This window comes from Podarcis vaucheri, assembly GCF_965113315.1.
Source record: "Podarcis vaucheri genome assembly, chromosome: 14".
In the NCBI taxonomy this organism is placed as follows: Eukaryota; Metazoa; Chordata; class Lepidosauria; order Squamata; family Lacertidae; genus Podarcis; species Podarcis vaucheri.
The window spans coordinates 48,950,401-48,971,108 of record NC_138752.1 but is presented as its reverse complement, the minus strand read 5'-3'; the positions used below and the strand labels follow the sequence as shown (position 1 = coordinate 48,971,108).

The 20,708-nt window shown below is 47.2% G+C and overlaps 1 protein-coding gene across 4 annotated transcripts in view; it reads left to right on the top strand.

Moving 5' to 3' along the window:
* MYO15A (myosin XVA) overlaps nucleotides 1-17,534 on the top strand; it is a 115,763-nt gene extending 98,229 nt beyond the window's left edge. For all 4 annotated transcript variants that reach the window (XM_082199565.1, XM_082199564.1, XM_082199566.1 and 1 more), the window contains 11 exons: nucleotides 531-661; nucleotides 3,788-3,882; nucleotides 5,204-5,281; nucleotides 6,134-6,230; nucleotides 8,356-8,516; nucleotides 9,629-9,762; nucleotides 10,698-10,831; nucleotides 12,535-12,668; nucleotides 13,527-13,667; nucleotides 15,086-15,100; nucleotides 15,982-17,534. In XM_082199565.1, coding sequence (XP_082055691.1) covers nucleotides 531-661; nucleotides 3,788-3,882; nucleotides 5,204-5,281; nucleotides 6,134-6,230; nucleotides 8,356-8,516; nucleotides 9,629-9,762; nucleotides 10,698-10,831; nucleotides 12,535-12,668; nucleotides 13,527-13,667; nucleotides 15,086-15,100; nucleotides 15,982-16,083 — 1,222 coding nt within the window. In that variant the 3' untranslated portion in view covers nucleotides 16,084-17,534. The remainder of the gene's footprint in view (nucleotides 1-530; nucleotides 662-3,787; nucleotides 3,883-5,203; nucleotides 5,282-6,133; nucleotides 6,231-8,355; nucleotides 8,517-9,628; nucleotides 9,763-10,697; nucleotides 10,832-12,534; nucleotides 12,669-13,526; nucleotides 13,668-15,085; nucleotides 15,101-15,981) is intronic.
* The last annotated feature ends 3,174 nt before the right edge of the window (nucleotides 17,535-20,708 follow it).

Genomic DNA, 20,708 nt, shown 5'->3' with positions numbered 1-20,708 from the left:
TGCTTCAGGTTACAAGCTCCGCTAACCCAGAAGTAGCTGCTCCTGGTTGCAAACTTTGCCCCAGGATGCGAACGGAAATTGCGCGCCAGAGGCCCCAGTGGCAAAAGTGCGCCTCGGGATAAGAACGGTTTCAGCTTAAGAACGGACCTCTGGAACGAATTACGTTCACAACCAGAAGTACCACTGTGCATTTTCACATAGCTGCAGAATTTGGAGTACTGTCAGTTTTGAAGGCTGTGTTTCAATTCGCACCTAGTTTCAGAAAGTGCAAACTGGGCAGGTTTTCCGTTAAAGGTGAACTGGATAGCATTTGTCCCCCCCCCCCCCCTGTTTCTAGTGATGAGTGCCGCCCCATGGAATACAGAGTGCTTCCGATGTCAAAAGATCCCTACATATTGTAGGAGGGGAGAGGAGGAAGGAGGGGGGAGGAGAGAGGGATAGTAGCACTCCAAACTGCATCCCAAGTTTGTGCATTTCTTGCATACTATTTTAACAGCCCCCAATTCCCTTCTTTGGGGGGTTTCACACAGGGACAGCTGCCAGAAAGGTTGGAGGCTGCTCTACATCCTGAGTGCCTATTACAGATGCTCTGAAGTCCTCCGACCATATTTGCTGCAGTTCCTCCAAGAAATCTGCAACAGTCCCAGCTTGCATTTCCAAGGTGAGATATTGGGAGATTCGCCCCTGGAGACCATCTGGTCAACCAGTCACAAGGTTACATATGCGCTGTCCTGGCTGAGAAAGAGACATGCCTCAGTGGTGGAGCACCTGCTCTGCATGCAGAAGAACCCATGGAATCATAGAATTGTAGAGCTGGAAGGGATTCTGAGGGTCATCTAGTCCAACCCCCTGCAATGCAACCCCAGATTTCGACCCCAAACATTTGCAGGTAGGATTGAGAAAGATTCCTGGTCTGAAACCCTGGAGAGTTGCTGCCAGCCGCTGTGGACAATATTAAGCTATGTCAGCCTTTCTCAACCTTGGAGCCCCAATGTTATTGGACTCCAATTCCCATCATCCCTAGTGAGAAGGATCCCTAGTCAGGGATGATGGGAGTTGTAGTCCAAGAAATGCAAATTTTGCCTTTGTTCAGTAGAATAGTTTCTACACACACTTTCCCACTGGCTTCTCTGTCCTCCACCCAGGCAAGCAAAATGCATGATGAGAGTTCAAGGATACATTCCTAGCCAGGCAAAAATGCTCAAGTGGGGTATGAACTAGGCCTGGTGAGGGGTGTGGCCTTATGAGGGGCGTGGCCTGCGGAGACCCTGTGTGGGGAATCCTCGGGAGGGGGGGGGCTCCATTTGGCTCCTGGATCTCAGGTTCCCATCCCCTGCCCTACAGCCAGCTTTTCCCCGATTGAGAATGGCTGTGCTGGAGATTCGCAGAATTTTATTTACTTATTTACTTACTTATTTAGTAGCTTGCTTCCCAAGATAAAAAACTAGGTTTGTGTCAAATGCCTTGAGAGTGCTCCCGTTTTCCTCTAGCAAATGTTATAACCGTTTTCGCCTTAAACTGCTTTGCATCAGGACTGCTCATCCGAATTTAACATTTCACAACTCCTGGGGCAGGGAAAGGGGTTAGATCCCAGGAAGAAAACGGCAGCTGCTTCTGCCTGCCCTCATCCATCAGGCTGCCCTGTTTGGGACGCTTTCCTCGCCGCTGCCCATCGCTCATTAATGAATGGAAATGAGCCCATCTGCTCAGCTCTCAGAAGGCAGCTTCAGTCGGAAGGCAGCTCACCTGTCGCAGCCGGTGGTTATTTCCTCGTTAAAAGACGCAGGTTCCAAAACTGGCTCCAGTGGCTTCAGAGTGGAAAGGAATATTGGCAAAGATAGATGACTCTCCACTCCCCAAACTAGGCTGTTAGCTAGGGATGCCAGCTCACTGCATGCCCCCTTAGAATGGTGTCTGCCCCACAGATGGTCTTTGTACCACAGAGGTTTGGGAACTTGGAAGATGTGGAACATGAAAAACTAGGCAGAGTGTTTTTAATCCATCTGCCAGTGCACCAGGGTGAATTTCAGGTTGCGGTGGCCTGCCAAGTCTTGAATGCACCTGATGGTAGCAAATATATGCCATCAGCTCAGCACAAGCTGAATCAGCTAGAAGTTGGCACTGAGCAGGGTTTCCCCCTGGCTGCTCTATGCCAAAGCAATCATGTGCATCCACACTTACTCCTGAAATCGAGTCTTCCATATAATTAAGCGCAAATAGTGGTCCCAGGCTGCCCCCAAGCCAGCCTTCCCCCCTCCCTGCCATCTTTGTTCACTCACTCCAGGTGACAGCAATATCAGTTGCGCTTCAGTGTTTTCTGTGTTCTCCTCCAGCACGTTTTCCGATCTGCTTTGTAGCATTTGGGTCTGGTCAATTCTATTGTATATAGCCAAAGGCCTTTACAATGGACAACAGAGAAGAAAAGGAAAATTTTCCTCTAAGATCTTACAACGTAGCCTGTAGCAGCTTGCAACATAAAAAGAAATTCACAGCATTAAATATTAAAATTGGAATGCATTCCCATACCTGGAACGGAGCTTCTTGGCTGCCAGCGCAAATTTGGCTCCCTGGTGGGTAATATATAGATGTTTATCTGCTAGGAGTTTTCAACTATTGCTTCTGTGCGGATCGACCTGGAAGCCAATTAAGAATTGGCGATATAAATTTTCCTCTGGGCATTGTATACAGGGGGTAAATCAGCAGATACTGTGTGATGTCCTCTACCTGATTGCATTCATTTATGCATTTGCAACACATATGGGGAATTCCCCTCTAAATATAACAAGGGCATCTGTTGGAATCTTAGTTCTGCAAAGGCCCTGCGTAGTTGTGGGAAGGTCAGAGTCTCAAGGTAATGGAGCCTTGAGTGAGTGGTCTTAACCAAGTAGAGTAACGGGCAGCAATGATGGATGCTCTGTCTTGGTTGGCAGCCTCATCAAAAATCCAGTTTCTAAGGCCACGTGGGCTAAGGGCTAAGTAGTTCTCCATTTGAAGATTCTAAGCATTTGGGAGGCTCCTGAAGGAGCGTCTCCACCCCCATCATTCTGCCCGGACACTGAGATCCAGCGCCGAGGGCCTTCTAGCAGTTCCCTCGCTGCAAGAAGCCAAGTTACAGGGAACCAGTCAGAGGGCCTTCTCGGTAGTGGCACCCGCCCTGTGGAACGCCCTCCCACCAGATGTCAAAGACAAAAACAACTACCAGACTTTCAGAAGACATCTGAAGGCAGCCGTATTTAGGGAAGCTTTTAATGTTTAATAGACTATTGTGTTTTAATATTCTGTTGGAAGCCACCCAGAGTGGCTGGGGAAACCATAAATAGTTATTTATTTATTTATTATTGTTATTATTGTTATTATTGTTGTTGTTGTTGTTGTTGTTGTTGTTATTTGTGTGTGTAAATAAAATGCAGTTGCAGTGCCAGCCTCTCCAGTATGCACGGGCAAAATGCTACTGAGGCTTTTCAGGGCTGCTGTACCTTTAAGTAAAAGCATCCTGTTCATTCGTTCTACCCATTTTATTTCTCCCCGTTCAGTAGAACTGGGGATGCTTGGCATCACCCAATTAGTAAGCATCTGTTTGCACCTGTAGGCATTTTAGCCTCCGGTGCTTTGCCCTGTGCATTGTCTTTAAAATCAGGCTTAGGTGAGTCTAAAGAGCTGAATCTCTCTACAGCATTTGAGAAATCTGGAGCCCCACATTTCACTTCTCCTCTCGGGTACTTCCTCTCTCTCACACACACTTTCTGTCTCTGCCTCTCTCTCATATTTATTTCATGGTCTCCATCAGGCATCGCCAAGGCATGTGAGCAGAACCTGCAGAAAACCTTTCAGTTTGGTGGCCGCTGCGAGTTCCCCAGTAACATGGAGCTCAAAGCCATGGTGGTGAGTGCCCTGCAAGTCCCACAAGGGCTTTGCTGGATATAATGGGGGGGGGGGTGTTACACCAGAAGGAGAATGGCTTCCAAACAGGGATGGGTGGTGCTGTGGTTTGTATTTAAGAACTGTTTTCTATTACAGTATTTGAATGCTGTAAGTGTTGATGGGCCTTTTTTTAACATGCTGTTTCAGTTATTGGGCACACTGCTGGTGTGCCCTATGGACAGGTGGTGTGGTTGTGTGATTTGGGAACTGGGAATGACCCACCAGGAGTCCGCTTTGGGGGCAAATGCATTCAAATCGCAGTTCAAATCCATGTTGTGGTTCACAGCAGGTTCAGATCCCCAAGTAGTAAACTTTCAGGTCTGTTATCTGGCCTTAGTAGATGCCTAGCATAGTCTAGGGCAGGCATGGGTTCATTTCCAGAGGAAACACTCAGGTTCTTGACTGTCCGGGTTCTGGAACCTGAAGGGAGCGGACTGTCAGCCCTAGCAGGAAGAAGCAAGTGTGGACATTATATCAGGAAAGAGCTGAGTTCCAGAATAAGCGGCAAAAGAGCATTAGAGGGACAGCCATGTAATCACAGCCAGGTACTGGAGCAGGTGCTAATGTCATGGCCTCATACCAGCAATGAGTTGTTCAGACTAAGGAGGGAACTCTAAGACCAGGGCTTTATAGGGCCTGGTGAGCAAGGGTTGACCCTGGAGCGTCAGCTGACAGATAGCTCAGACAGGCTGGTACTGCAGTCTAGAAGGCACCCTTGAGACACGGAGCTCAGATCTCCCAGATTTGCAGTGCTGATGGGATGCAAACAGGAGAGTCACCAGAGCCTGACTCCTAGCAGTAAGGTCCTCTGGCTAATACGTTTCTGGGGTTGAACCTCCTCTAAACATGGTTTATGATTCAGGGTAGGTGCATCAGCCTCTTTCCATTCCATGCCAGTTTCTCACACCCTCAACAATCGTTAAGTCTGTTCCATCCTGTTTTCTCCTGTATTTTTTGAAAAAGATAAACATTTTTAACCATTTTTGTATGCTTTCCTTAAAATATGTGTTTTGTATATTATTTTATATACATTTCCCTGCATTTCCCCCTATGCTTTTCAGCACATTTCCTTCTAAAATACACATCCCATCCCCAGTAAAATACACGTTGTTGGGTCCACATTTCTGAAGCAAGAGTGCACCGCAGTGTGCGATCTGATGGTTAGCTGCTTCTCACTTTGCAGAGATAAATGCGGAGATTATGAAATAAGTTAGTTTACTTTAAAATGCAGAATTCTCCTCCATTTTTACTTTGTCTTTCCTTCCTTCCTTCCTTTGCCAAGGCTGGAAGGAGCTCCAAGCGGCAGCTGTTCCTCTTACCGGGAGGCATTGAGAGGCATCTCAAGATCAAAACTTGTTCGGTGAGTGGAAGAGGAAGGATCAGGGAAAGGGAATTTCAGGCCCAGGAGCCAAATGTTGACCCTCCAGGCCAACAGAACAGTTGTGACTTAATCAGCTTGCAAGAGCTTCCTTCATTACCATCTTCAAATGTTAAAACAATTCAAGGTGGGGATTAGCGTCTTGCCCTTTCTCAGAACCATCTTTTCCTTCCATCTTCGTAAAAAAAAAAAAAAAAATCTAGCTTGCAGAAGAGATCTGTATGGTTTCAAAGTTTGTATTCCTTGCTTATGAACTTTGGCATTATTTAAAACTAGCAGAAAGTGCCCGGTGCCACCCAGGAATTCTAATAAACCTATTGTTATTTTTAAATGGATAGTATAAATTAGAGTTTTGGGGCTGTGTGTGCACACACTGTAACTCTCTCACATACAGCAATATATTGCATCTGAAGGCACCAAACATAGCTAAAAACTACCTCCTCCACCTCAGGAAACCTCATTTGTAACTGCCACGTCCGTTTGGGTGAAGTCATGGCGAATTCATGTTTTGGTCCACCATCTTGTTTCAAAATGGTGTCCTGCATCCAAACACAGACAAAGACCACATTGGGAAGCCACATGACAAGTTTGGCAATGATACAAGATACATAGCTGTCAACATTTCCTATTTTTTAAGGGAAATTCCCATATTCCGAATAGGATTCCTCACAAGAAAAGGGAAAAGTTGACAGCTATGACAAGATATCGTCTAACCAAAGACACTCTAACCCATAGCGAACAGGCAGGCAGACAAGCAGACAGGCGAACCACATTCCAGAATATGTACCTGGTCATTTGTGACTCAACTTCTCTGCCCCTCACCTGCATTTCCAGGTTGCGCTGGATGTGATAGAGGAGTTATGCTACGAGATGGGACTACGCCGCCCTGAGGCCTTTGACGAATACATCATTTTTGCTGTCGCCAACAGAAGTGAGTCCCGCTGGGCCCCAGAGGAGAGAATCCCTCAGTCCAAAGACCAGGATTAAACGTATCGTTCCACTCCCTGTATTTTGTTCTGTAATAAACGAAAAATCTGCTCTTATTCCCTTATGGGGGACACAAGAGCCTTTATAGAGTCCTTTGTGGGTTCTCCATCGGTCGGAGAAAAGAACAGAGGCCAACCAGAGAATATTGACAAGCAAAGCAGCTAGTAAGCCTGATCTTTATTGAACTGTTGCAACAGGGTGCCCCCTTCACACGCAGGAGAAGGAGGAGGACCCAGAACCTAGGTGTGCCCGCCCTTATATAGACATTTTTAATTGCCCGCCCTGGAGTCCAAAACCACCCTCAGAAACATCATACATACATCACAGAAGGTGTGTAGCTCGACCATCCCCCAGACATATCATACCTACATCACAGAAAGGGGTGGTCTACAACAGAAAATCTGAGTGCGCTGTTTACCAGAAATCTGAGTTGTTTACCTCCTGTCTGGCAGGTTACCTATTAATGCTTACTTGATTGGATACCCTGGGGAGCCTGGCCAGTCTTTTGTAATGATAAATACTTAGTTCCTGAGCCAGGTCACAGGCTCACCCTATTCAAACACAGACATACCCTTAAGACAGGATTTGTGAAGGAAAAGACAATGGGGAGGCTTTTCCATTTTCCTTTGACTTTGCAGAGAAAACATTTGGTCAGCTTGGGAGCCAAAAATGGCTTCATGGCTGTTTTCCTGTGCTGCTTCAGACATGTGGTTTACCATATTTTTCGCCCCATAGGGCGCACCGGCCCATAAGGCGCACCTAGTTTTTTTTGGGGGGGGGAATAAAGGGAAAAAAATTCCCTTTATTACCCCCCCCAAAAAAAAACCAGGTCGGGGAATCCAAACCAGGTCAGGGAACAGTGGGATGGTGGCGCTCCGCCTCCCCGCTGTCCCCCAAGCTTGTGGGGCTGCCCGATATCTGCACGAAGCCCGGGGCGCACTGTGCAGCGCGCCCCAGGCTTCAGGATGCAGGCTGCTATCCGCAAGCCTTGGGAGCCCGACAGGAACTCCCGTGGAGCTCCCAAGGCTTGCGGAGAGCTTCCTGAAGCCTAGAGAGTGAGAGGGGTCGGTGCGCACCGACCCCTCTCTCTCTCCAGGCTTCAGTGAAAGCCTGCATTCGCCCCATAGGACGCACACACATTTCCCCTTCATTTTTGGAGGGGGGAAAGTGCGTCCTGTAGGGTGAAAAATACGGTATATATTTTTGTACATGTTTGCGTGGTACATTTATGAACATTTATTACATATCTAAGACCTTAATTTTTTATTTCAGTTCAAACTACCAATTTCAGGATCGGATCACATTGCCGACTTAAACTAGGTTTACTAATTTCCTGGTGGACTATAAGTGCTTGAGAACAGTCTGGCTGCTGGATCAGACCAAAGGCCAATCTGGTCTAGCACCCTCCTTTCATAGGAGCCAAGCAGACGCTTATGGGAGCCTGCAGATGGGATCTGAGTGCAACAATGCTCTCCCCCACTTATGTTCCCTACAACTGGTATTCAGAGTCATACCACCTCCAACAGCAACAGCAGAGGTGGAACACAGTCTTATCCTCCATGAATACACCCCGAAATTACCCAACCCCCCAAAAACGGACCATTTCAATAACTTTGCTATGAGGCTTCCTAGCAGCACCCCAACAATATGTGCATTGGCTTTCGTGGGTGGATTTGCACAGACACCTGAGTTCTAAAGAGTCACTGCACAAAAATGACCAAATTCGGATAAATTTATTGCCTGTCATATGTTGTTTCAGTAGGACAACAGGCGTATAATTTTGTAGGCATTATTATCATTCTTGCTTGTGAAAATTCACCCGGTTGCACCTGAAATGTTGGACTTTATCTGGAAAGTGTCTACCACCACCTGTTGGTAGAGGGCTGTAAAACCATCCTTTTGGCCGTGTAGGAAAAGAGCAGTTTGCACACACACCCCTTTAGCAAATCACCAGTCTATATTTGGAAGCTAGGGGGGCCAGACTGTACACCAGGTGAATGCAGCCACCCACTTCACCAGGAACACCAGGCTGCTTTGAAAATCGGATCCGTGCCATTTTGCCCACGCAGATCAGAATGTTCGGCCTTTGAACAAAAAGGAGTACATCCTTGATGTTGCCTTGGAAATGGAGAACGTGGACAGCGGCTTCATGTTCTGGTATCGGCGCGTCATCTGGGCCCAGCCGCTAAAGTTTGACAATGAGCTCTATGTCACCATGCACTACAATCAGGTGAGACCTTTACAGCAAAGAAAAGGGAAAGCTTTCAGAGAGGAGCAGCCAAGTGCACATCTTGTTCCTTCTCAGAATGACTCATAGGTAGATTTCCTTCCAGGTCTTGGTGATGGTGACATTTGTTTGGGAAGGCATTTTTGATTAGGACAGGTCGACCCGTGACTCTGCAGCCTATTTTTACTTGGTTCGAGATGGTCAGAGACTCTGAAGTGGCCTTTCTCCCCCCGCTAAGCGGTCTATAAAATGGGTGGTCACAAAAATAAGACAGGGTCTTAAAGACTAACAGGTTTGTTGTGTCAATAAGCTAACCACTGCTCCTGCTAGATAGGGATGATGGGAGTTGTAGTCCAATCACAGCCGGAGATCCAAGTTTGGGAAACCCTGTATTTTTGTGTTTTGATATTCTAAACCGCCCTGTGATCTTCAGATGAAGGGTAGTAAAGGTAAAGGTAAAGGTACCCCTGACCATTAGGTCCAGTCGCGGACAACTCTGGGGTTGCGGCGCTCATCTCTCTTTACTGGCCGAGGGAGCCGGTGTACAGCTTCCAGGTCATGTGGCCAGCATGACTAAGCCACTTCTGGTGAACCAGAGCAGCGCACAGAAACGGCGTTTACCTTCCCACCGGAACGGTACCTATTTATCTACTTGCACTGCGTGCTTTCGAACTGCTGGGTTGGCAGGAGCAGGGACCAAACAATAGGAGCTCACCCCGTCGCGGGGATTCGAACCGCCACCTTCTGATCAGCAACCCCTGGGCTCTGTGGTTTAGACCCTATGAAGGGCAGTATAGAAATCTAAATCACAATCATAATAAATATACATAATGTATGCATACATGGCTATAGAGAGGAAGGAAGTATTTCAAACAGTGATTAGAAAGATTTATAACTCAATAAAATTCCCGAACTGGGTGCCATGTCAAAGGCAGGAAGAAGTCTGTGACATTTCTCAGGGTACATGCTAAGGAACGGCTTCTCTGCATGGTAGCAGAATCTATGAAGACTCCACCTTACGAGATCGTAGTATATACAGCATTTCAAATATTTGGAAGCGCCAAATGCTACTTAATTATTGTTCGTATTTATGACTCCTCCTCTCGTTCCCTCAGGTTCTCCCTGATTATCTCAAGGGGCTCTTCAACACTCTCCCTTCCATGAGGCCGAGTGAGCAACAGTTCCAGCAAGTCTCCAAGCTGGCTGCTCTGCAGCACCGAGCAAAGGACAGCTTCTACCTGCCTACCGTGTAGGTTAGGGGGCTGCAGGGACAGGGCGAAAAGGGGACATGTACCCCCCTCCAACCAGGAAGCAATTCTGAGCTGGCAGGGTGCCAGGGGACTGCTTCTTATGCTCTGCCTCGATCACCGAGGCATAGCTGTCAACTTTCAGATTTGAAAATAAAGGATCAGCAGCCTCACCTGTCCCGGAGACAGTCTATGGGCTATCTAACAATCCGGGATAGCAGCGGGAAGCAGCGGGAAATGGCGCTGAAATAAGGGAATTTCCCGCAATAAAAGGGAAGGTTGACAGCTATGCCCCGAGGCCCTCTTGGATGGCTCCCCAAGCCCATGAGGTCTGGTCGGCCTTTACTCAGGATCAAGCCATGGTTGTGGCAGGTTCTGCTCTGTGGAACTTCCTGCCAGTAGAGGTTTGGCAAGATGCCTTCCCCTTCTCCTTTTAGACCTCCAGTGGAAGACAGGAGTGCCTGGCATGCTCTGGTCCATGGAGTCACGAAGAGTCGGACACAGCTAAACGACTAAACAACAACATAACTGCACAGGCCTTTGCAATATGCATTTTTTTTTACCAACCAGGCCACCCTGATATTTGTTGGACTCCAACTCCCATCAGCCCCAGCAAGCAAGACCAGCAGTAGTGAATGATGGGAGTTGGAGTCCAACAACTTCCGGAAGCCTCCGGGTTGGGGGAAACTGGCCTGACTGAAATAATTTTAATTGCTTGAAGCATCTTGTTTTGAAGCTGTCCAAGACAACCTTCTCCATTCTGCTGCCCTCCAGATGCTGTTGGACTCCAAATCCCATCAGCCCCAGCCACAATGGCCAGTAGTCAAGGGTGGTGGGTGCTGTAGCCCAATAACAGCAGGAGGGCTTCTGGTTCTGCAGTCCATCCTAGGTGGTTTATGACTTCTTCTCTTCTTCTGTTTCTGCTTCCCCATCCCAGACGGGAAGTTCAGGACTACATCCCGCCCCAGTTCTACCATCTGCAGAAGGCCCAGTCCTGGCTGGACATGGTCATGCACCACCTGCAGCAAGCCCAGGCCTTGAGTGCCCACCAAGCTCGGGCGCAGTTCCTAGGTAAGATGTTGGCTTTCAAGGAAGTGGCATTAATTGACCCAGGGCATGGCACTGGGAAGGTCTTGCCCACGTAAACAGTGCCGACCGGCTAAAGTTAAAGAAATGAGCCATAATGAAAGGGACTGGATGCCTTGGTTGAACCAGTGCAGTGGGGCAGAAGCTTTTTCGAGCCAAGGGCCACATCAGTCCAGTAGAAAGCTATCAGGGGCCACGTTCAATTAGTGGTCAGGGCAGGCCAGACCCACTCACATACACAAAGTTATTTCCCATTGTCACAGAGGCATTTATTTATTTATTACCTAGCAACTCCACTCAAGGTTCACCTTCCATTTTCTTCAATTCTTTCCACAAAGTTTGTTTAAAAAAGCAAAATAGATAAAAAGCTCACCATTCATCTGCCCCGACTGCACAAAAGGCACAAAAAACTCAGCAATCCCAGCAGAACACTGCACGTCTGAGCTGCAAGCCCTGCCTTACAGCTGTTTAAAGCCTCAAGCTTCAAAATGCACTTGCATCCCAAAAACTATGGGCATGCAATTGCAGAATGCATGAGCTCCTTTTTGCAAGGAGCACAAATCTGCTGGAATGATCTCCTTGCAACAGATCCTCCTGCAGAGAAAGAAGCCACAGTTAACTCACATAGTACAGCAGCAAAGCCCTTTTCTCGCCACACTGAACAGGTAGCGTTAGGACCCAGAGAGCAGGTGGAATCTAGCTTCGAGCACCTTGCCTACTGGATGGGGTGTGGGTGGGGTTCTCCACTCCTGAACTTGAATAAAGAAAAGGCCCTGTTGGATTAGACCAAGGCATCTGACACAGCACCATTTCCAAGAGCAGCCAGTCAGATACTTCCAAGAAATCCCAGCCAGTCAGATACTTCCAAGATAGTATATGAAGGAGGCAACAAACTGAGTTTCACTGCACCCAAAAGTGAAAGTTCTATTTAGGGATCATGGTAAATAGGTGCTGTTAGATTTCTTCCTCCTTCATGGATTGTCTAATCTCCTTCTACAGTCGTACCTTGGAAGTTGAACGGAATCCGTTCCAGAAGTCCGTTCAACTTACAAAACATTCAAAAACCAAAGCGCGGCTTCTCATTGGCTGCAGTAAGTTCCTGTAGCCAATCGGAAGCTGTGGAAGCCCCGTCGGATGTTCAGCTTCCAAAAATCATTCGGAAACCGGAACAGTCACTTCCGGGTTTGCAGCGTTCGTGAACTAAGCTGTTCGCAAACCAAGGTACAGCTGTAAAGCCATCTTAACTAGTGACAATCATTGGCACATCTTGCAGCAGTGAAAACACACACGACAAAGCTGCTCCTCCATCGAGTGAGCAAAATCCTTCCTCTAAGGCAGCTGGTTTTGTTCCAGCACTGCCCAGAATGTGCTGAAAATGTTTATAGTAAAACATGCACATTCTGCTTTATAATTGAGGCAAGAAAAGTTACCGGCCCACAAGAAGTTATATAGTCTAGCTGCAAATCTGGTTAGCCATGTGAGAGCAGGTCGCTGGGCTAGAGAGGCCATTGTCTGAATCCAACAGGTTTTTCTTACACTCTTAATTCCAGAAGGGGGGAAAAACCCTTTTCTCCAGTTCAATCTGAAGTTGAGCAAAGGACCCCTTTGTCTCTTGCCCCAGGAATACCGTATTTCACAATAATGGTGGTGTTGCAGTTCATTCCAATTCCGCTCCCCCCCACCTCCAGGGCTCCTGAGCGCTTTCCCCATGTTCGGCTCGTCCTTCTTCTACATCCAGAGCTGCAGCAACAACACCATCATCTCCCCCTGCATCCTGGCAGTGAACCAGAATGGACTCAACTTCCTGAACAAGGAAACCCACGTAGGTTTTGTGGATTGCCCCGTCCCCCTTTCAGGCTGCTGTTCAGCAGGCGAAGCTGACTCCTGGCCCACGACAGCAAGTCCTGTTGCAAGTCCTGATGCTGTCAGGGTCTGACTCTGAATCTGTGCGAGTCAAGGGAAGAGGCTGTGGGTTTTGCACAGCAACGTAAGCTAGCATAGTGACTGTTATGTACTGAAGTTCTCACCCTGGGCCAGCAGGGAGATACTGTAGATAGTTATGCAAATGAAGGATCAAAAAGTGACGTTCAGTGATTGGATAGTTTGTATGCAAATGAAAGATCGAAAAGTGACGTTCAGTGATTGGATAGTTTTAGAAAATGGCAACAGTTACATTGTTCTGGAGCTCTATATAAGCAGGCTGACTGAGCTCCTCAGTTAGTTCTGTTCCAGCTTACTATAAAGAGCTGCTTTGGAAGAATCGCTGTGTCATCTGATATGTTCGCTCACAATTTAACAGTGACAGTGTTAGTGGATCTCTGTACATATATGTGTCTTTACTTCAAAGACCAGAAGAACTGTTTATAGTAGATAGCAGGGTTCAGCTTTGTCTTGTGTCTGGATACAGAAAACAAAGCATTCCTTTGAACTGCAGGGGAAAGGAGTTTTTCTTTTTAAAAAAAATATGTGCTTTTTATTAAGTTTTATTAAGTGTATATGAAGGGAAAGGAGTTTTCCTATTTACCAGGGACTCTGGAAGAAGCTGTGTTGCTGGGAGCAGGAAATCTCTGAAGACTCTGCTGGGGTTTCATGTACTCTACTGGTTGAGGTGTGGCGAACTAACAGCTGACTTCCACAAGTCACTAGCAGCTACAACACGGCTCTTTCCTTCCTCTTCCAGGAACCCATTGTGACATTCTCTCTGAAAGAGATCCAGTCCACACGCACCCAACGGCCCTCGGCTGGATCCAGCTACCCCTACGTAGAGATAATGCTGGGGGGCTTAATGTCCCAAAGGATCACACAGCTGCAGCTGGAGCAGGTAAAGCAGGGAAATGCGTGTCCTGATACAGCATAATTCCCCTGCGGCCAGTGGTGACTGGTACCCTTGGAACTGCCAGGGTGGAAGGCAGGGAGTCCAGGCAATAGGCGGAACAACAGGTGGAGCCAATTATTTCTGGATTTGTCCCTATCCTCCTCCGTTCTGCAAAGGCAATACTGATGCCGAGGAATAATAATAATAATAATAATAATAATAATAATAATAATAATAATCTTATTTATACCCTGCCTGTCTGGCTGGGTTTCCCCAGCCACTCTGGGCGGCTTCCAACAGAATATTAAAATACAATAGTCTATTAAACATTAAAAGCTTCCCTAAACAGGGCTGCCTTCAGATGTTGGCTGTTGTTCTCTTTGACATCTGGTGGGAGGGCGTTCCACAGGGCAGGTGCCACAACCGAGAAGGCCCTCTGCCTGGCTCCCTGTAACTTGGCTTCTTGCAGCGAGGGGACCGCCAGAAGGCCCTTGGCACTGGACCTCAGTGTCCGGGCAGAACGATGGGGGTGGAGAGGCTCCTTCAGGTATACTGGAAGAAGCTGACAAGGAGATAGTCGAGGAGGTAGTCAAGTGGAGCTTGGCTGAGGGAAGCTGAGCTTGGTGGGGCCTCGGGTACCGAAATGTATTGGCCCCATTGGCCCAAAGAGATAAGCCTGTACTGCATTCGTCCTAATGAGCCAGCCTCATCGCATGAGCCAAGCAAGATGCACTTAGAGAGGCCTGAGGAGTTAGGGGCAACACCGAATTTTCACCTGAAGTTAGATCTGGGGTGACTTTGAGAATTCCACCTTGGGCAAAACATCCTAGGAATTTTGAGGAAAGCTGGAGCTGATTTGGTGAGACTCATAGCATTTCTCAAGGGAGAGAGGGTGGCATCCATACATCCCCCGAAGGTGTTACGGCAAAGCAGATTTTACCCCACAGCCGATTTTCAGGGTCCTCCTTTGCCTGAAACCCTGTGGAAAGTCCAGGAAAAAGCAAATAGTTGTGAGAATTCTAGCAAAATGTATCGGTGGGGTGACCTTGCATCTCCCTTTGTGGATCTGTCGCCTTTAAATTCAGACTGGCAAGCTCATTTGTACAAAAATCTGATTGGGAAAATATTTGAGTAGGGTGTTTAGTTTTGTTCTTTGCATCCAGAAAGCATTTGTTCATTTGGATTTTATTTAGACTCCTGGCCTAAATAAAAACTCATGGCACATTACAGTGCTGCGCACCAGAGCTTCTTGATCTACATTTTCAGAATCTAGCATAAGCTTTATAATTTATTATGCACATTTAGACTTTGTTGGAAATATGATGCAACTCTGCAAATATGCTTAACTCACATCATTCTCCTCCCCTCCCCTCTCTTTCTGTCTCCTCTGTCTTCTCCTGTCTCCTTCCACTGGCTCTGTGAAGCTTAACCTTCAGATGGTAGGTAGCATGCAACTGGGATGATAAAACTTATTTTTTAAAAATACCAGTGTATTGCATTTTCATGTGTTCAAAGCACTCTGCACAAATTATTTTGTAATATTTACAACAGCCCTGCAAGGTAGGTAAATATATGCAAAAGATGAGATTCAAACGGATGACTCGTAACTTCATCTGTTAGCCACCACAACTGCACCATGCAAACTTGGTATTCAGATCTCGAAAAAGCCATACACAAGTTTGCTGAGCTCAGGTTGTTCCTTGGCCTTTTAAAGCTTGGGAGTAGTGAATGTCATTGGCAAGGAGATATCAGGATATCAGGGCAGAGACATAAGGGGAGGGCAAGGCCATGGAAGGCTTTGAAAAAGTAAAGATGAGGATCTGAAATGACTTTGTGCTTAAATTTCTCCCAAAAAGATTGGATGGGCAGGATATGGTCAACGACACCCTCTGAACCCTCTTATCATTTCAGCGTTATTAGAGTCTCTTAAAAGAAAGATCAACTTGAATCTGTCTGGTTCCCCCATTTTAAATTTTGTAAACAGGCAGTTTCACTGTGCAGAGGTTTGATAATGCCAACAGATAGTGATGGCTAAGAAGGCGTCTTGTGCAAACCTTTAGTATCTATGCATCTCATAATTAGTATTGTTTTGGTTTCTATGGATCTACTGTTGAATTTCTTAGAATGAACTGCCTTGCTACCTTAGCGAGACCATGTTAGGGGACCAAAAAACCAAAAAGAATTAACGGGGAGCTTTTGCTGGATCTGACACCCATCTAATTCCTTCTAAGCCCTGCTTAGTGGAGCTAGTAGCTTTTACGGCAGCGTCTCAACTAACGTCAAATCACCATCCACCTTCTTGCTTTCCTTTCCTTTCCAGGGCCTGGAGCTTTGCCGAGTAATTGCCACCCACATGGAGAGCTTGCTGCACGCCCGCGAAAAGCGACTCACGCTCCCTCCGAGCGAGATCACGTTGTTGTGAATGGACTGGCCACACACCTCTTCCTCTCTCTCTCTCTCATTCTCTCTCTCAGGGCTGGCCCAATACATTTTGGTACCTGAGGCAAGCCACAAAGTGGTGCTTCCCCCCAGGAAGAAAGTGTGAGTGAATAAGGGTGTGTGTGTGTAAAGATCTATGTTGGGAACGAGGGTGGGAGACCAGCAGCACCTCCTATTCACCAAGAGGTCGCGATAGAGGTGGCATTGGGGAGGGCTGCCGAGGAGGAGGCAGATATGGCCTGGGAAAATAACTGGTGAATACCAATTAATCCTGAACTCCCACATGCAAAAACTGCAAAAGGAAAATGGATGTCTGCCTGAATTAAAAAAGCATGCGGGCCTTGACTCACTCTCTAGCCAAAAACCCTTTCAGCAGAGTTTAAAACAGAAATACATGCAGTGTTTGTAATGTGTGGGAAATATAGGTTGTTAGACCTTTAAAATGTCCCAGTATTAAGTTTGCTTCTAGGAGTGAATAGACCACAAACTTAAGTAAGCTAAAATGCTTTATTTACAGTAATCAGCGGTCTCACTCAATGCTACAGCAGAAACAACACAGATAAAAACTTCATGAGTACAAAAATATGAAAAGTATCTTCAAACATGGAGTCTGGGCTTAGGAGCTCCAGCCTTATGCATCTGGTCAGTTATATGGTTCAAAAATAAGAGAGAGATAAAGGAACAGGAAACAACCTTTATTTTATCCCTTGCCATAGGACCAATCTGAAACTTCTTTAGCATTTAAGAACTCTGTGATCCTTAACACATTTCTTACTATTATGCACAATTTATGCAGATTTGGCTGCATAAATCTCCTACAAACATCTGGTGTGTGTGTGTGTATGTGTATGCCAGGTTTGGGAAGACTGCACTCATCTATCCCTATAGGCTGCTATATATGAGAAGTCCTACTAGACCAGGAGTTGAAGCCTGAGCCCAGATTCTCCTAATAAGAAATTTGAGGTGGGTGGATAGAACCTATGGAAGAAATACTGAGCTGGACTAGATCAAGATACCATCTGGCCTAGCACTCACTTTGCAACACCTGTCAGCCAGATGTGTCTGGAAGCTTCCAAGCAAAGCATGATGATGAATCATCCGCTGTTTGTCCCCAGCCTCTGTCTGTTTACGTGCACAAGTTGTTTGCAAAGTTATTCATAAGTTCTGTTGTTGTTTTTTAACATACTTTGGTCCGGTTTCAAGAATATGGCTTTTTCTGCAATTTCGCTCTTTATTTTTTATAAAAGCAACCAGTCTTCAGAAAAACTGGTATTGTGCTATTGGGGGAGAGAGAGAAAGAGAGAGAGAAGAAACAATAGCTCACACCCTACCTGCTATATTTTGTAATATTTTTGCACTCAAAATTGCGCTTTTTTTGAGGGGGGTTATATTTGTTCACAATTTGAGCAAAATTAAAAGTGTCATTTTATGTCATACGTTCATGGGAACCTGGTCTTTTGCTCTTTACCTTTGAGGACAACAAAATCGCATTAGTCAACATTCCAAGCACACAGGCCAACAAGGGTGTGTGCCTGCCCCAGCGTAAATGCAAAATAGTTGTTGAAGATGCAATTCTACACAAGAGAGGTGGGAAACCTTTTTCAGACTTAGGGCCGCAATCCCTAGGAGTGTTCCTTTCCTCTTAGTTGGTAATCCACTCCTTGGTGTGTGGAGTACCTCAGGGCGCGATACTCTCCCCGATGCTTTTCAACATCTTTATGCGCCCCCTCGCCCAGCTTGTTCGGAGTTTTGGGCTGGGTTGCCATCAGTATGCTGATGACACCCAACTCTATCTGTTGATGGATGGCCATCCTGACTCGGCCCCAGACACACTGACCAGATGTTTGGAAGCTGTGGCTGGATGGTTACGTGGGAGCCGGTTGAAGCTAAATCCTTCGAAGACAGAGGTCCTGTGGCTGGGACGGGGCGATATGGGATTGGGGGGGCAACTCCCATCTCTTGCGGGGGCGCAATTAGTGCCAGCACCGTCCGTTAAGAGTTTGGGTGTAATCTTCGACACCTCCCTTTCCATGGAGGCGCAGATTGCAGCTATAACAAAGGCGGCATTTTTCCATCTCCGCCAAGCTAAGCAGTTGGCTCCTTACCTCTCTCGCCCTGACCTAGCCACTGTGATCCACGCGACGGTCACCTCCAGACTGGATTATTGTAACTCGCTCTACGTGGGGCTGCCCTTGAGACTGACCCAGAAACTCCAGCGGGTGCAGAATGCTGCAGCGAGACTCCTTACGAGGTCTTCGCTGCGAGATCACATTCACCCGGTGCTATACCAGCTGCACTGGCTCCCGGTGGAGTACAGGATCAGGTTTAAGGTGCTGGTTTTAACCTTTAAAGCCCTATATGGCCTAGGACCCTCGTACCTACGGGACCGCCTCTCCTGGTATGCCCCACAGAGAAACCTACGGTCTTCAAATAAAAACATCTTGAAGGTCCCAGGCCACAGAGAAGTTAGGCTGGCCTCAACTAGAGCCAGGGCTTTTTCGGCTGTGGCTCCGATCTGGTGGAACACTCTGTCACAAGAGACCAGGGCCCTGCGGGACTTGACATCCTTCCGCAGGGCCTGCAAGACAGAGCTGTTCCACCAGGCCTTTGGCCAGGGCACAGCCTGACTCCCTCCCTCGGCAATCTTCGCAGAGCTCTGGCCCAATGGTTGCTAGTGGCTTGAATTAATTAATTTTTATAATGAATGATTTTAGAATGTTGTTTATGTTGTACCTTTGTACTGTTTTATTGTTGTTAGCCGCCCTGAGCCCGGCTTCGGCTGGGGAGGGCGGGATATAAATAAAATTTATTATTATTATTATTATTATTAATCCATCTCGCTCAAAAACGTCTTGGAATACATGTTGACCTAACAGAGGAGCATGCCAGCAAAAAGCACAGGAGCTTGTAAACACTTCCATGTCCCCAAACATAGATGGGACATGTAATTATATCAGGATGACCGCATGGCTTATTCAACGGTTGGATCTTTCTGTGCCTCTGCCAGCATTTGGTGGCAGATGTTAGACAATCACTCTTACTTATTGCACCATCCATGCCTCCAGGCCCTTACAATCTAGATATCATCAGAGATGAACAGTGTCTGTCGCAGATTTTGGGGGGCCCTTGGGAAACCACCTTCTATGAACCACATCCCGCCTCAGTGAGACAAACTCCTCACTGCCGTTATCTGCCTCTCCTCTTCCTCATTTCTACCACCCATTGGCTTGCCAGGCAAAAAGCTGTTGAGCAAGCAGGCAACCTTTAGGTCCAGTCGTGGCCGACTCTGGGGTTGCGGCGCTCATCACGCTTTATTGGCTGAGGGAGCAGGCATACAGCTTCCGGGTCATGTGGCCAGCATGACGAAGCCGCTTCTGGCGAACCAGAGCAGCGCACGGAAACGCCGTCGGAGTGGTACCTATTTATCTACTTGCACGCTGACGTGCTTTCGAACTGCTAGGTTGGCAGAAGCTGGGACTGGGCAACGGGAGCTCACCCCGTCGCAAGGATTCGAACCGCTGACCTTCTGATCAGCAAGCCCTAGGCTCTGTGGTTTAACCCACAGCGCCACCCGTGTTCCTCAGGCAATGGTAGAACTCCGAAAATTTCTCAAGTGTTGATTTGTTGGTGATTTTTTAAAAAACAATAGCTCAAAAGCAAAAAAAAAAGGTCAGCAGTTTTGACAAAAACACCCCCCACCTGCAGGCAGCGGAATTTCCTGCACCTCCTCGCCACCCCTCATTTCCTGGGCCAAAAGGTAGGCAATTAAACAGGTGGGTTGCAATGATGCTGATGCGGAGGAGGCTTTTGGCAGTGAGCATCCTCCTGGCATGTGTGACCTTGGCAGATGCCCAATCATTGTAGTGGTCCTTGATACCAACCCTAGAGGCAACGGGAAGGAGAAGGAAACAAAGGTGGAGATTAACAAGGTGTTGCAGGGATAGGGAGCCTGTGGGGCCCTCCAGATGTTACTGGACTCCATCTCCCATCAACCAGTGCTCAGCAGTGGTGGCAGATAGGTCCCTTTAAAAACACACACACCCTAATGGGGAAAGTTGTGTTGTCTGTTTAAAGGGATTGGAAGACAGCAAGAGAAGTGGCATCACGCAGGCATTTTCCATATGAATGACAAAATCCATTCCAATAACCTACCAAGTTCCATAAAGGAGGTGACTGGTCCCTTCATTAATTGACTTGGAAAAGGAGTAGGAAGGAAAGGAGATTGGCAGGGTTCAGTAAAGGCTTCCAGGAAGACATTAATGAGCCACTTATACCTGGTGCTTCCTGTTTTAAGGCCAAGGGCTCCCAAAGCATAGGAAGAAAGTAGGTCAGAGAGCTTTGGCTTATTTGCTGGCTGACTTTCTATCCTCTTGCCTCACACAGATTTTGCTGAACGAAATGCAGCTTGGGCACAAGACACCTAACAGCCCAATGCCATGATTTGCCTCCATGGGAATGTACTGTGGTGCTTCCTCCAAAAGGGATGATCTCTCCAGCTGCTTCCCCCTCCCCTTCTTCTAATCTCCTTCCTCTTGTCTGCATGTTTTTGCCCCAGAAAGACAGCATGGGAAGAGGGCTAAAAAAAAGGGTGGGAGAAGCCATGGCTGA